A 15503-nucleotide genomic window follows, 5' to 3' on the forward strand; every position below is an offset into this window, starting at 1 on the left:
AGCATGGTGTACAAGCAAACATGAACACATCTCACTCGATGACCTCGGAAACTTGCTGTCAAAACGCTAAAGTGAAGAAGCACGGCAGCAGTAGCGAGCGAATTTACCTTCGTGCTGCCTCCCTCACCAACGCGAACTGACTAGCGAAAACACAGCGCATGTCGGACTCTCCCCGGCGCAGAAGGGGTCCCCGAGACTCTCCCCGGCCTCTCGCAATCTCCAGATAAGCGACGCTATCGCGCCACTCTTCCTTCCGTTTGCAACGTGCTGCACGAGGCAGATTATATATAAATTATGGGGTTTTATGTGCCAAAAACATTTTTCTGATTATGAGGCACGCCGTAGTGGAGGACTCCGGAAATTTTGACCACCTGGGGTTCTTTAACGTGTGCCTATATCTAAGTACAAGGGTCTTTTCGCATTTCGCCCCCATCGAAATGCGGCCGCCGTGGCCGGGATTCGATCCCGTGACCTCCTGCTCAGCAGCATAACACCATAGCCACTGAGCAAACATGGCGGGTAAGACGAGACAGATTGTCCGCGCCAGCGGATATATCGTGAAATGAAGGCACGTATGGAGCTGCGCTGAAGTTTCGCACCAGGGAGTATGGTAATGGCCGGGGATTTTTCTTCTTGCTCCCATGGAAAAGTCTATACTTTGCAGAGCTGAATGGCGAAATATTTAGCGTGTATATAGTTGCACTTGAGGCTAGCTGCGTAGCACTCACCGGATATGGTCTTGACGAGGATTTCGACGCGGGCGCGGTCTTGCTGCTTGGGGGAGCCGCCGTCTTCGGCGATGACAGTGAAGGCGATCGTGGAATCCGCCAAGTCGACGAGGCTTCTGTTCAGCATCACTTCGCCCGTGATGCCGTCCAGGGCGAGGTACCTGGCGAAGAACGAAGGGACGCTAGAGAAATAGAAACTTCGCTCGCGTTTTCTTCACATGAATGCAGATATGATTACTGTTCATAATCACTTCAAATCCCGATGAAATACAATAAAAGCCAAGCAAGCTCAATCTTAACTTCCCATCAGCTTCTACAAAAAAAGAGATAAAAATCCAGGCGCTCAGAAAGAAAATCTGTGCGCACTGATCTTGAGTTGGGTTAGTTGAGACGTTAATGAGTTCAAAGCTTCAAACATAAGAAACGCGCCTTATACTGAGCTCATGTGTGTAGCTTTCTGGTGTGTCTCGAGGTAACATTGATGTAGATACCTAGTTCTAAGTGCGTAGTGCCAGCTGGCGGGTCGAATATATTTACATGGCATTGCAGGCCAAATTCTCAAAGTTGCTCGCTAATTTCAGCGTGTTATTTACGATGGTGCAGCGCGAAGTTCTCTAGGAACTGCTTATAAAGATTATAAAACGGCACATATGATCTTTGACTAATGGTATTTCCGCAGATCTGAAATTCTCTATAAGATGTCCTTCACGAACTTTAAAAGAATGCCAGCTTCCCTAAGCGCCTTTGTAGACTCCGGTCCGGCCTCGAGGCGGTAGTAGACCTCGGCGTTGTACGGCATCGGGTCCGGGTCGTGGGCGCGCACCTGGAGTACCCGGTACCCGGGCCGGGTGCGTGTCTGGTGCACCTCGGCGCGGTACACCGGGTGCTCGAACCGGGGTGGGTAGCGGTTGGGTACGGTCACCTCGATCTGCATCGTCTTCACCTCGGTCACACCCTGGCTCACGGCCGCCACGATAACCTGCGAAGCAAGGTGCGCAGAGTGGGTATTGAGCTCAAGCCATGCGTGGTCCACGTTTCAGAATTTTAATAGGCATCGTTATCGGTATCCCGCTCTAGAGGACACCGGCTGCAACGCGTTTATAGTTGATGTTGCAATATTTTACAATGGTGAATTTTATACAGCGTTTATATAACGGGATTTTAAAACGCGATTGCATTCGCGTTCTTTCATGAGCTCAATCGTCAATGCCTATAATGGTAATAAATGTTTCAGTTAGGGTTGACGACGCAGTAGCTCGACAATAAATGAGGTTATGGTAGTAGTAGTAGTAGTAGTAGTAGTAGTAGTAGTAGTAGTAGTAGTAGTAGTAGTAGTAACTTTTGAAGGGTGGTGTGCTGGGCCTGTTGGTAATTGCACCTTGGCGAAACAACAGAGACGGAAGGACGGAAAACACAGACACAGTATTAGTATTAGTATTAGTAGTGTAGTAGTAGTAGCATTCGTAGTAGTAGTAGTAGTAGTAGTAGTAGTAGTAGTAGTAGTAGTAGTAGTAGTAGTAGTAGTAGTAGTAGTAGTAGTAGTAGTAGTAGTAGTAGTCTTTGATGTTATTCTGTTTTGTTGTTGTAGCAAACATAATAGTAATAAAGGGGACCAAGAATACGAGAAGTCTGAACGCACATAATCAATTCGGCAACGGCGTCAAAAAGACGGCATTGTAGCTTTTGTTTTGGCTAAGGTGATGCTGCCACAAAAGTAGGGCTACCTGGTTTATATATTGCACAATGAAATTCAATAAACATAAATTAGAAGATGAGGGCCAAAGTAGAAACAACCCCGTAGGCGGCTTTCGCTTTTAAACAGTCAAATCATCATTCGCTTTGACGCTGCACTATTTAATGTTTTCATGAGCGGAATCCTTGGAGGCTACTTTCATGGAAGGATCGCGGTATTGGCCTATATGTAACAAGAAAAAGACAGAAAAACTCGGCAAGAAAAAGAACTTGTTTCAGCGTCAAGCTTACGCGCAGAGAAAGCGTGAAGCGTCATGGCACATTCTGAACTATGGTGAGCCGATTTACGTACGTCCGTAGGATCATAAGACACCGCTTAGTATTGTAACACGAACAACGAAAATAGCCGCGCGTGGGGGGCCACTGTTGCACCAAATTTAACCTGTTCCCCGCCGCCTGGAGTGGTGTTCCTCCCAGCTGCAGCTCCACAGTTGGCGATTTAGTGTAGTTTTGCCGATAGGGAGCGTTAGGTGGCCGCGCAATGCTCTGCTTTTGCCCCCTATAAGGCATGGGAAAGACAGCGACAGAAAAAGAAAATCAAGTCAGCGGCTACCCCGCTTCAATGATGAATTTCGTGCTTTGTGGCGCGAGGGCCAAGTGTGCCCAAACAGCGTCAGCCCCACTTCGACACCTCGCAGCGAGAAGTGCATCAGTGCACGTCATTGCGTTTCGGGCGTCGAATGCACAGTACAGTGTCGTATACGCTTGAATAGCGTCGGCCGTAGCTGCATAGCCCTGTACATATTTCCTTTGTGTGGTACATGTGTGTGTGTATGTATATATATATATATATATATATATATATATATATATATATATATATATATATTATATATATATATATATATATATATATATATATATATATATATATATATTTATATATATATATATATATATATATATGTATATATATATATATATATTGACATGCCAGTCACCAGACCCACCTGTACAACTCGCTGACGAGTAGCATACAGAACAGCGTAGTTTTGGAGCCATCTTCGATTCACAAAAGTGACAGGATAGGCTTCGCCAAATTATACCTGAGTGAAAATTTGCAGTGCAAACGTCTTTTAAACCTCACTTCTGAATTTAAACTTGATTGGGTGTTGCTGCTACATTAACTGTGTCAGAACAAACCTCACATCGGAGCAATATTTGTACGACGCGCTGCATGAAAGGCCCCAAGTACAGGCCTTGTATGGAAGGCCCCGGGCATCCGATACGTGACAAAACAGCTGATGTGGCAGATGCACTACACACGCTGCGCTATCTCTTCTTTTAGCAGCGTAGCTCTGTGTCGCATGTCCTGCCACTGGCGGCTTCCCCCTCACCTCGTACTTATCGCCGACTTTCCGGTTGATGGGCCTCACTGTCGTCAGGTTTCCCGTGAGGTGGTTCAAGTGGAAGAAGCTGGAGTCCTTGACGTCCAGCAGGCTGTAGGCGACGGGCTTGCCGGGCGCCGATTCGTCTAGCGCTCGCACGGTGGTCACGTGGACACCCGCCGGGGCGTTCTCGTGGACCCGGGGGTCGTGGAACGGCGACCAGAACACGAGCACGCCTGCGTTAAGTACATAAAAAAGGAAAATGAGGAATCCAGTCAGGGAGACGAAAAAGAAGGGGGGGGGGGGGAGATAGAAAGAACGGAATCGTAGTTGTGTGTCAAACCGCCATGCGTGACGTATAATGACATGAAGACCTACGTCGCAAATGTGCTAACAGCGCATGCCTGGTGCCGTTGTGCCGGAATGAGATCGTCAAGACGCCTGTCGAAAGTGAGAATACACGTGAGCCTCCCACCGGACAACCAACGCTGGACTTATGGGGAACGCTATAGTTTCCTTTACTGTTCCTAATTGAGCCTTATTCGCCTTTTAATTCTGTGGTTTTGCGTGAAAGAACAAGCGCCTAAATTATGGGGCACGTCGTAGTAGGGGAACTCCGGGTTGATTTTCCCCACCTGTAGCCCTCTAACGGTCACGCAGTGCAAGGTACACGGGCGTCTTTGCATTTCACCCGCATCGAAATGCGGCCTCCGCGGCAGGAATTTGATCCTGCACTCTCGGGCTCAGTCAACGTAATTCCAAAGCCACTATGTCAAAGGTTGTATTGATCTTAACTAATATCTGTGTGTGTAGAGGATACAGCACCAGTCCGTGTCGCGCCACAGCCGAAATATCGAACTTAACCTATACTGGTAATGGCCCAGTGACTGGGAGCTTGTGATTTTTTTTTATTTTCCATTGTCCTATGATGAATCGGAATCTAGGGATAAGTGAGTGGCTGGACATAAAAATCGTATCAGAAGGGACGGACTGACAGACACGCGGTATCCAGCATCCTGTCCATTAGTGTTGCCATGGTTAAAAAAAAAATATTTAGTACGGGAGTGCTGTTGTGGTCAGAGTTAGTCAACCAGGTAAAGGCAACGCTTACGACACACACTCTCTAAAGTGAGTACATGAATAAAAAGAACCACGGGACCTGAGAAAAAGTAACGCCAAGTGAGATAAATAATGCAGGGGAGCTGCGCTGCTCAGGCAGTTGCAAGATCCGTGGTACACCCTCGAGTGGAGCCTGAAACGGCGCTCTGAGTAGACGAAAAACACGAAAGAGAAAATCAAGAGCCTCAGAGACAGGTGCCCGAAGGAAGCAAGCAGCCTCCTGCCCGTGTGCGAATAAAAAAGAGCAAGATATCTGTGGCGTGAAAAAGTAAAGAAAATTGTAAGTGCATTCATCACTAAATGCTTAGGAGCTAGGCATCACGCGTACAAAGAGAAGGCAGCGTACTTTGTTTTTCTTTGAGCAGCTTGCCCCGCGGCATAGACTTGCCTTCCAACTCAGCTCATTCAAGCACCGTGGCTCAAACAAGCGTAGCTGCACTAATGCAGCCACGCTTGAGTCTTTCTATGCTGGCGTAGCAGAAGACGAAAAGAGAAAACCAGACGATGTAAACAAAGCGGAATAGACGTCACAATATTCATCAGCGAAGGAAAGCCAACGAAAATAGTAAGAGCATAATCCTTTGTGACAGGGACAGCACTAACCATTTCTGGAATGACGATAGCAGATGATCAGAAAGGTGGCTAAGCAGACGACACAGTAATGGAGCGATGTCGCACTAAAGAAAAAACAGTTGTGCAATGGCGAAAATGAGCGGTAAAGAAGAAAACAAAAGTCTGAATAAAAAGAAGGTTTACTGGCACGCCTGGTCTTACGAGAAAGAAGCACGGTATTATTCAAACAAACTTGATTCTTTCTTGTTCTTAATGAAAAGACGCCGCCGCATACGTTGCAACACACACTTATGTTTCTTTTAGCGCTCTGTAGTATTCTTATTTTGAGCCAATTCCTGTTTCAAAGGCAGCATTGTATTGCGCGCGAAACACCAGTAATTCCGAGTTGATAAGTTAGCTGTTAAAGTTCAGTAATTTATATCTGTCGTGATGACAATGCATTCCCAGGTGAAGAAGAATATAGATCAGAAATGATAACTAAATGTTGACATAGCAAGCGAAATAAGTCATGGTTGCTTTCATGGCGTGCTATTCCGGAGACTACAATTCCACCATGTCCAACTGCACCATGCGGGGTGTTTTGAAGACATCAGAGGATGCACAGCACTGCTTTTGAGTCAATAAAAGGTGGCAAATTGGGTAGTATGGTAGAATTTGAAAATATCAGTTATGCATGATATATACACACATATATACATATATATATATATATATATATATATATATATATATATATATATATATATATATATATATATATATATATATATATAATATCAAATCAAGCAATAAAACGACCGGCACCGACCAAAGGATTAAATCTAAAAGACGTTTTGGCTTACCTACAGGAGCCTTGTTCACAATGGGCTTTATATTTGCATCCCACTTTAGCAACTCGATAAAGGATTCTAATTTCCACACCAGAACAGCATCCTCCATTTTTGCGCCCATTTTCTTTGTCATCCACGTCTGAAGCATGAATCGGCTGGCCTTTACTACACGTTTGTACTACTCTGAATGTTTCAGCACTAATGACGTGTCTTTCGTTTGGCTGGGAGACGCTGTGCGGATAGAGATCGCGACTGAGCAGATGTTGAAAGGAACGCGGAGATCATCATCAAAAAAAGATGCCAAGCTAGCAGACCAGGCTGGACGACATATCCGAACCCTGCGGCTATGTAGTATGGAGCAACTTGGCGACGTGTTGCCAGGGGCAACGGAGGCTTCTGGATTTGTTTTCTTCACAATGGCTTCGCACGTCGGTGATCTTGTGGAGAGAACGCTGCGCCTCAGGCCAAGATCAGCAAAAAAAAAAAACGGCATAAAGATTGCGTTGCGCGTTGTGCACGCGGTGAAAATGCCTTTGTGTGTCGCCATCGCACTTGAAAGAGGAGATGCCGTGTTACGAAACGCTGGCTTCACTGAAGCCGGAGCAGTCGTGTCGTGTTGCAGGTGCCGTCATCGCGACAAGGAATTTAAGTATACGATGGCGGATGCCAGTAGGAGGCATAAGGGATGCTATGCGATCTTACGTGTTCTGGTAAGGCAGCATATCTACACACACACCTACATACACACAGCAATATATATATATATATATATATATATATATATATATATATATATATATATATATATATATATATATATATATATATATATATATATATATATATATATATATATATATATATATATATATATATATATATATATATATATATATATATATATATATATATATATATATATATATATATATATATATATCTATATATATATATATAAACGAGAAGAAAGGGGGTTAACCGAAGGACCCGATATTTATTAGTCATATAATGAGAAGCCAACAAACACTGACACCAAGTACAACATAGGGGAAATTGCATGTGCTTAATAAATGAAATAAAGTAATGATAAATTATTGGAAATTAAAGTGGATGAAAAAACAACTTGCCGCAGGTGGGAACCGAACCCACAACCTTCGCATGTCGCGTGCGATGCTCTACCAATTGAGCTACCGCGGCGGCGTTTCCCCATCCACTTTCTTGGGTATTTATGTGTACTAGTAGAACCCTGGGAGTGTTAGCCAGCGCCCCCACTCACAGACCTTGGCGGCGGACGTGGAACGTCTTTTTTGCCGCAGGCGTCACGAGAATGTGATCTTTTCGGGTGAAGGCAACTGGTCAATAAACCCACATATGCTACCTGAAGGCATCAATGTTGCCGGATTCGAGACCCTCGTTATGTAATAAACGAGAATCCGAGAATAAACGAGAGTCCGCCGCCAAGGTCTGTGAGTGGGGGCGCTGGCTAACACTCCCAGGGTTCTACTAGTACACATAAATACCCAAGAAAGTGGATGGGGAAACGCCGCCGCGGTAGCTCAATTGGTAGAGCATCGCACGCGACATGCGAAGGTTGTGGGTTCGGTTCCCACCTGCGGCAAGTTGTTTTTTCATCCACTTTAATTTCCAATAGTTTCTCATTACTGTATTTCATTTATTAAGCACATGCAATTTCCCCTATGTTGTACTTTGTGTCAGTGTTTGTTGGCTTCTCATTATATGACTAATAAATATCGGGTCCTTCGGTTAACCCCCTTTCTTCTCGTTTATTACATAACGAGGGTCTCGAATCCGGCAACATTGATGCCTTCAGGTAGCATATGTGGGTTTATTGACCAGTTGCCTTCACCCGAAAAGATCACATTCTCGTGACGCCTGCGGCAAAAAAGACGTTCCACGTCCGCCGCCAAGGTCTGTGAGTGGGGGCGCTGGCTAACACTCCCAGGGTTCTACTAGTACACCTAAATACCCAAGAAAGTGGATGGGGAAACGCCGCCGCGGTAGCTCAATTGGTAGAGCATCGCACGCGACATGCGAAGGTTGTGGGTTCGGTTCCCACCTGCGGCAAGTTGTTTTTTCATCCACTTTAATTTCCAATAATTTATCATTACTTTATTTCATTTATTAAGCACATGCAATTTCCCCTATGTTGTACTTGGTGTCAGTGTTTGTTGGCTTCTCATTATATGACTAATAAATATCGGGTCCTTCGGTTAACCCCCTTTCTTCTCGTTTATTACATAACGAGGGTCTCGAATCCGGCAACATTGATGCCTTCAGGTAGCATATGTGGGTTTATTGACCAGTTGCCTTCACCCGAAAAGATCACATTCTCGTGACGCCTGCGGCAAAAAAGACGTTCCACGTCCGCCGCCAAGGTCTGTGAGTGGGGGCGCTGGCTAACACTCCCAGGGTTCTACTAGTACACATAAATACCCAAGAAAGTGGATGGGGAAACGCCGCCGCGGTAGCTCAATTGGTAGAGCATCGCACGCGACATGCGAAGGTTGTGGGTTCGGTTCCCACCTGCGGCAAGTTGTTTTTTCATCCACTTTAATTTCCCATAATTTATCATTACTTTATTTCATTTATTAAGCACATGCAATTTCCCCTATGTTGTACTTGGTGTCAGTGTTTGTTGGCTTCTCATTATATGACTATATATATATATATATATATATATATATATATATATATATATATATATATATATATATATATATGTATACAGTAAAAGCTCGTTAATTCGAACCGCAAGGGGAAGCCGCTTCAATTCGAATTAACGAAAGTTCGAACTAACGAAAGTGAAGGAGAGCAACAGTACACTGCGATTTGGAAGCAGTAGGGCATGTCAGAAATTTGGCGTGTCAGAAAGTGATGGCGTGTGCCGCGGGCACACGCCATCTTCAAGTCGAAGCTCTGGGTCCGACTGTGCCACACCACCGATGTCCACCGAAACGAACGTTAGCCGAGGCTTAACACTATCACAATGATTCGCGACGGCCGATACCTCCTAAGCTGAAAACAGAGGTGCACAACCGATTAAGACTGCCGAGACAAAGACGCTGAACATGTGAAGGTGGCGAAGGCCCTGATTCGTTGGTTCTTGATTGCAAGCGCAGCTGCGACGTACTTGATTCGCTGTGTTTTGGCGCTTGCCGTGCCATCTCCGCACAACATTAGCAGCTGTACAAGATTTGCAAAGCCTCCGAGATTCACAACGGGCAAGAAGTCTTGGAGGTTACGTAGAACGGAGAGGCGGCAGCCGCCACTGCCTTCTGGCTGACCCCACATCGGTTAGATTTTTTTCTGATTTTGTCTTCTCTCGCCGTTCTCTCCGTTTCGGAGGCAACACAGCCTTGTGTGTAGGCAGTAGGCGCTTTTCTCTGGCCGTGTGCCAGGTGAGCGTAGTTCGAATTATCCGTGAGGGAACCTTCTCGCGTTCGAATTAACGGACTTTTTTATACCTAGACCTATGTGGAGCTTGGCCGGACCAAATCGTACAGTTCGAATTATCCATAAATTCGAATTATTGAAGTTCGAATTAACGAGCTTTCACTGTATATACATATATATATATATATATATATATATATATATACGATGCTGAAATGTGAAGAGCTTTTTTTTAACATAAGCCATATCTCCTGAAACCAAAACAGACAATATTCTTGTATTATAAACTAACAACGCTTCATACGCATGATTTGGACACCCAGTTTTATTCCAAATCGAAGCTGCAAAAACGAGCTACACAAACATCCTTGCTATTGACATTTAGTGGCTTCGCTGTGCAATGTTCGAGTTTTCCTCCACTTCACTTGTGATGTATTTGGCTCAACTTGTCAAAATAAACAAAGAAAGAAACTCCTCGCGTACCCTGAATGTAAGTACGAGATAACGGGCTTATCGCATCGTTGCCTGGTCGTGATTACTTTCTCACAATCCCATCGTCGTCTATAAGCCGTCTTCATACAGTCACCAGTATGCAAGCGTGCCACGCTCAATCGTTGTCATTCTTGCCTCGAGCTCAATACATTCTGAAATGAAGACGCCTCTTCAAGCTACACTTACATAATAAATATTGTTATTTTCTCTCTCTCATCACGTTGCCATGGTTGTCATGCCATATATCGTCGCGCCATGACAAGAACTGTCTCGCGTGGAAGGAACGAACGATTCAAGAATGGGTGATGTGGTTTGGCAGAAAGGTGTGAGCGCAAGCGCGAAATAAAGAACACTAGCGAATGGTGAAATGTCTATTCTTCGACAGAGTCACAACCAATAGCAAATCAAGCATGAGAACCACTCTGTCTATCTCTATGTCTATGTCTAATGTATATATTTCACATGCGCAGGTATATCAGGAGTAGCAAACAATAAGGTATACAGCTTGCCAGCTTGCTTCCTGGCTCATTCGTGCACTCCTACCTTTTTTTTTTGCCTCTCTTATTTTAGAAGTGAAAACTTGCAAAAGTAGGATACGTTAAAGTTTGCTATCCCGAAATCGCAAATTTTGGTACTGAAGCCATAATAAAAACATTGTTGTTGCTGTTCACAATCATGGGTACCTTCATTCAGAATACGGGACGAGCTTTTGCTGGCAAACATACCTCACGACGCGGAAGAGCTAATCACATGCGAGGATGAAGGGTTGAAATACGAGGCGCATCTTTTCTGTTAGCTTTATACGCTCTTTGTTTATTTCTTGCTTGATTTTTTCGTTGGCAAGCGCAGCCTGGATTGCACGTACACTATTCGAGTATTATAGGTGGCCCTTCATGAAAAGCCACGAGAAGTGGCTACAAATGCCATCTCTTTTCCGTTTTCAAGCAAGGAAGGTGGATTTCATTGCGACGCCTGGCCTGGATTTTTTGTGCTAGAACTCCTTTGGCCTTTTGTTTAGGACGAGCGGTGAAATGGAACGCTAAAGGAAAGATGTGTGTCGCCTTCTTAAATCAAAATCAGTCACATTTTTGTTACTACTATCCTCCCAGTTATTCCCCCCCCCCTTATTTTCGGCGCTCATAACCGCAAGGCAAAAGCGTCAGTCGGTCACAGAGCTATCATAAAATTGTGAAGCGAGTAGACAGTGGACAGAGGAAACAAAGAACGCAGCGGTGGGGAGCGTCGCACGATGTGGTATAATGTAAGCTTGGTTCCTGCCAAAGAGGTGGGTAGTGACGGAATTCGGGATGGCACTGCGCTTCTAAAGAGGTTTGTTCACCCTCTCGCGCTCTTACAGGTGATCGATGCGCATAATTCATGGGAAAAGCCCACCAGGGACTCGCGTCCCTTGACCGACCTCATTTTGAATTAAAAAAAAAATGGACTCGGCGGGAATGAGAGCACAGTGGAAGCAAACACAGCAGGGCAGAAAAGGCGCAGTTTCGCCACATTTCTTTTATTTTTCTCTCTTTGTCATCTGCTCCGCTACTTCTGCTAGTTTTCTTGACCCTGGCATCCCTCTCTCTCTCTATTCGTTTGTTCCGTCTCCTGAATTCTCAAGTACTCGGTTATGCAAACAAATTTCTGCGAAACTCACCGGCATCGCCCTCCCAGTGCTCCCTAGCTGTTTCCCTATCCTCCCGTTTTCTTTTAAGTCTTTTTTTTTTGTAATCACGAAGTCGCTATGTACGCCTCAGTGATTTCAGGCATCTCTTTAGGCCTTGCACATGCGCACACACACACACAAAAAAGGTTAAGAAATGGCAAAGCGGAGGTCGCTTCTGAGTACGCCGTTCTGGTCGCCGACGGCGTCTTCCACTTTCTTGGAGGTTTCAGGAATCCACGAACCTGACTGTATGAGCGAAGCGGAGCTTCTGGCTATGTGCAGATTCTTTGTGCGTGCAAATATTTGCACTTTTAGCAAGCCTTCTTTGTCCGCTTTATCTATATTTACGAGCGACATCTTCACGGCAGACATGGTTGCCTTCGGATAAGTACTGTCTTCCTCTTCTTCCAAGTTAGTCGCAGGAGAGTTGGCAGCAGACGACGCAAATTGCATAGAAGGTATTGTAGTGTCTAACAGATGAGGTCTGGCGTTTATGCTTTGTCAACGATGCTTTCTGCCAACGTAGCTCCCAGAGGAAACGCGAACGCGCATTTAAAAGGAACGGTTTCTTTTATTCTCTGCAAGCGAAACTTCGCGAGAGGGAGGTAAGGCATTTGCTGTAAACTCTACACTTCGAGCTCTTGTTATCTTCCAGTCTTTTCTTGAGTATAGCCGTATAACCGAAAAAATTTCTCCTGATACAGCGTTATCTAGTTATGCTTACTTCGAGCGCACTTCCAGCTGACTTACCGTTCGAAAAGGGGACGCCGGGAATGATCTTCAATGAATACTTACAATCTATCTGCAAAACTATATTTTGTTTAGTTGGTACCAGGTTGGAGCAATTCCACTTTGACGTTATCGTTTAATACGAAGGGTTGCCTGCACCTCCACCTTACTTTGAGTTCCAGCAACGAGCTCCCCTAATTTTAGGAGTCGCACTTTCTCACTCGCCATCCACACCGCCTAGCTACACCACCATTTAAATGTTTAGAGCAATATGAAAAACTCTGATGATAAGGAACAAAGTGAGAGAGACTCTACAACAAAATGATCTCTATCACGAATGAATCATTTTGTGCCGGTTCTTTTCAACGAATTGACCTGTGTAGCGAATTATTTCAGATTCCCCAAGCATTTCGTTATCAAGGTTGTACTATGTATGTATATCGAATACATTCTCTAGCTTTTGAAATACGCAGATACATTTCTATAGACACGTTAGCGTCAATCCTACACATTGTCCAGCTTTTCGTTAGAGCAACTATTCGATATACGATTTCGAGCAACATCACGCTTACAAACAATGTTTAGGAATTTGGGCTATTGAATAAGCCTACAATTCCCGCATGTTTTTACAAGCCAAGATTTCGTTACCTACCTTCCCGAAGTATAGAATGAGAAAAACCAAAGAAACGCGCTGAATTCTTCACTAATGGAGACCTATGACATTTCGCGATTGACCTTACGACATTTTCTTTGACGGAGGTCAAAATCAAGGAGGGGATAATGCTCAGAGTGGATACGCAAAGAGGGCAATCAGGAGAACGCTTGCTTTGCTGCACTACACGGTGGGAGAAAGGTCATGGAAATATGAACAGGTAATGAAGGAGAGAGAGAGAGAAACTGTGCACAGGGAAGGAACGTCAACCAGAAAGACTGCCGGTTTGCTGCTTTGCAGGGAAAAAATGATGTGCCCTGAGGAAACAGGCTATTTATGCAGCCTTATTAACGGCAACATTCATTATAAAGAATTCGCTGACAACTATATCTACTACAGTTTAGGGCAATGGGAGAGATAAAGACTGATTGTAGAAAGTTCAGGTCTGTCTTCAACTACGCGTATTAAAACCTCGCCGTTAATAACCGGGAGTCCGAAGATATTGATAATTTTAAAGCGAAGTTATATTTGCGAGTGAGCATGACTGCTGGTTGGTAAAGTGCTTCTGCTGTCTCGCCGAATAGGTCACACACACACACACGCACACACAAACACGCTCAAACACACACAGAGAGAGAGAGAGAGAGAGAGAGATGACTATATATATATATATATATATATATATATATATATATATATATATATATATATATATTATTAGATGACTTTATAATATATATAAAGTCATCTCTGTGTATGTGCGCGCGTGCCTGCGTGTGTGTGGTGTGTGTGCGTGTGTGTGTGTGTGTGTGTGTATGTGTGAACTTCATGCAAACCTCTCCTAGAAAACTTACCGCCAAAACTGCTATACACATAATTTATTGTGGTTCTACTAAAGTTCTTACATCACCGACCTAAGCAGCACAGTGCCCATCATTGTAATAATAGCATTTTTTTGTTACTGTCTAGTTCGAAGTCAACGTCACTAGGACGGCGGCAACTACACAACTGCAAACCACCACGACTTCATTATTTGGGTGTTCCGTAAATGGGTATAGATGTATACATACCTACCAAAACTCAGATAATCAAAGCATCTCCTTCCGGAGATCCCGCTAATAGACTACCTCGATTGTTTTTGCATCCACGCCTCTAGTCTTCAACGTCTCCCATTTAGCAAGAAGCGAGCCAGAAAAATCATTTTCCCGACCTTTGCGCGTGCTTTTTCCTTTATTGTGGGAGCAACTCATCTCTATTCCTTCTCTTTATCCACTGCTTTTTCTGTCTAACAACTGGGATCCATTCATCTATCTTCTTTGATCCGAAGCCAGAGCTTTGCACGTAGAAAAGGCAAGACCCGGTGCCTCAACAGAGGCAGCCTTACGGGATTAATTTCGCTGCCGCGTTTCCTTGTAAAGCTCTGCCGCTACCCTTAAGCGTTGTCCGCAAACGCTTCTTCGCCATCTTGGATCGTACTTGGCGGGCTTACCCGAACGCTCCAGTCACGTGTCCGCAATGTTCAACGGAAAACAGCCTTTCAACAACGCCAGTCTTGCTTGCTTTGCTTGATCTGTACGCCTACGAAAATAGTTACAGGAACGTTGATTAAACGGAGAATCAACTTTTGTTGGTTCGATGTAGATTATGCAGGTGTATATAAGTGGCATTGCACTCTTCTTTTGAGCACTGTCACGTAAAGGCTGCTGCCGGGGGCTCGTTGCGGTCCAATATTGCCTTCCCGGCTTCGCTCCTCCTCCTCCTCGCCAGTGCTCGGCACTGCTTGCCGGGTCAATGAGCGCAGTGGTGTCGGGCTCATGGACGGTGTTTTATGTCTTCTTTCTTTGTGCTGTTCCGTTGCTCAGTTTGGTACGCCGCATCGTCTCTCTTCGGCGTTCTCGCAGGTATCACCTAAGATTGCATTTGTCGTTAGATGGATAGTTGGTGCGAGCATCCCCTTTGAAACGTAGTGGTATAAAGCGCCCCCTAGTTTGTTCTTGCTTCTTTCCCGGTCTGTCTACTTTCAGAGTATCAGATCCTCGGTTGGCAACATGTCATGGAATCGTCACGAACTTACATTACGAGATGGATGTTAAGAGAAGCTAGCAACTAAAAAACATCGCTCACTTAGTCCTCCTCATACTAAAATAAACATGCGGATGAAGCATAGAACAACTAATCTAAAATAATAATGTGTACTAGGCAGTAAAATAAGGAAATAAG

General features: G+C 44.6%; 1 protein-coding gene across 1 annotated transcript in view; it reads right to left on the reverse strand.

The window, feature by feature from the left end:
• Window positions 1-15503, reverse strand: part of LOC135920724 (adhesion G protein-coupled receptor E2-like) — a 240841-nt gene that overhangs the window by 50600 nt on the left and 174738 nt on the right. The window contains exons 2-4 of the mRNA XM_065454952.1: window positions 3818-4044; window positions 1442-1707; window positions 729-889 (exon numbers count right to left, since the gene is read on the reverse strand). Coding sequence (XP_065311024.1) covers window positions 729-889; window positions 1442-1707; window positions 3818-4044 — 654 coding nt within the window. The remainder of the gene's footprint in view (window positions 1-728; window positions 890-1441; window positions 1708-3817; window positions 4045-15503) is intronic.

Source organism: Dermacentor albipictus, chromosome 6, assembly GCF_038994185.2.
Source record: "Dermacentor albipictus isolate Rhodes 1998 colony chromosome 6, USDA_Dalb.pri_finalv2, whole genome shotgun sequence".
Taxonomy (NCBI): domain Eukaryota; kingdom Metazoa; phylum Arthropoda; class Arachnida; order Ixodida; family Ixodidae; genus Dermacentor; species Dermacentor albipictus.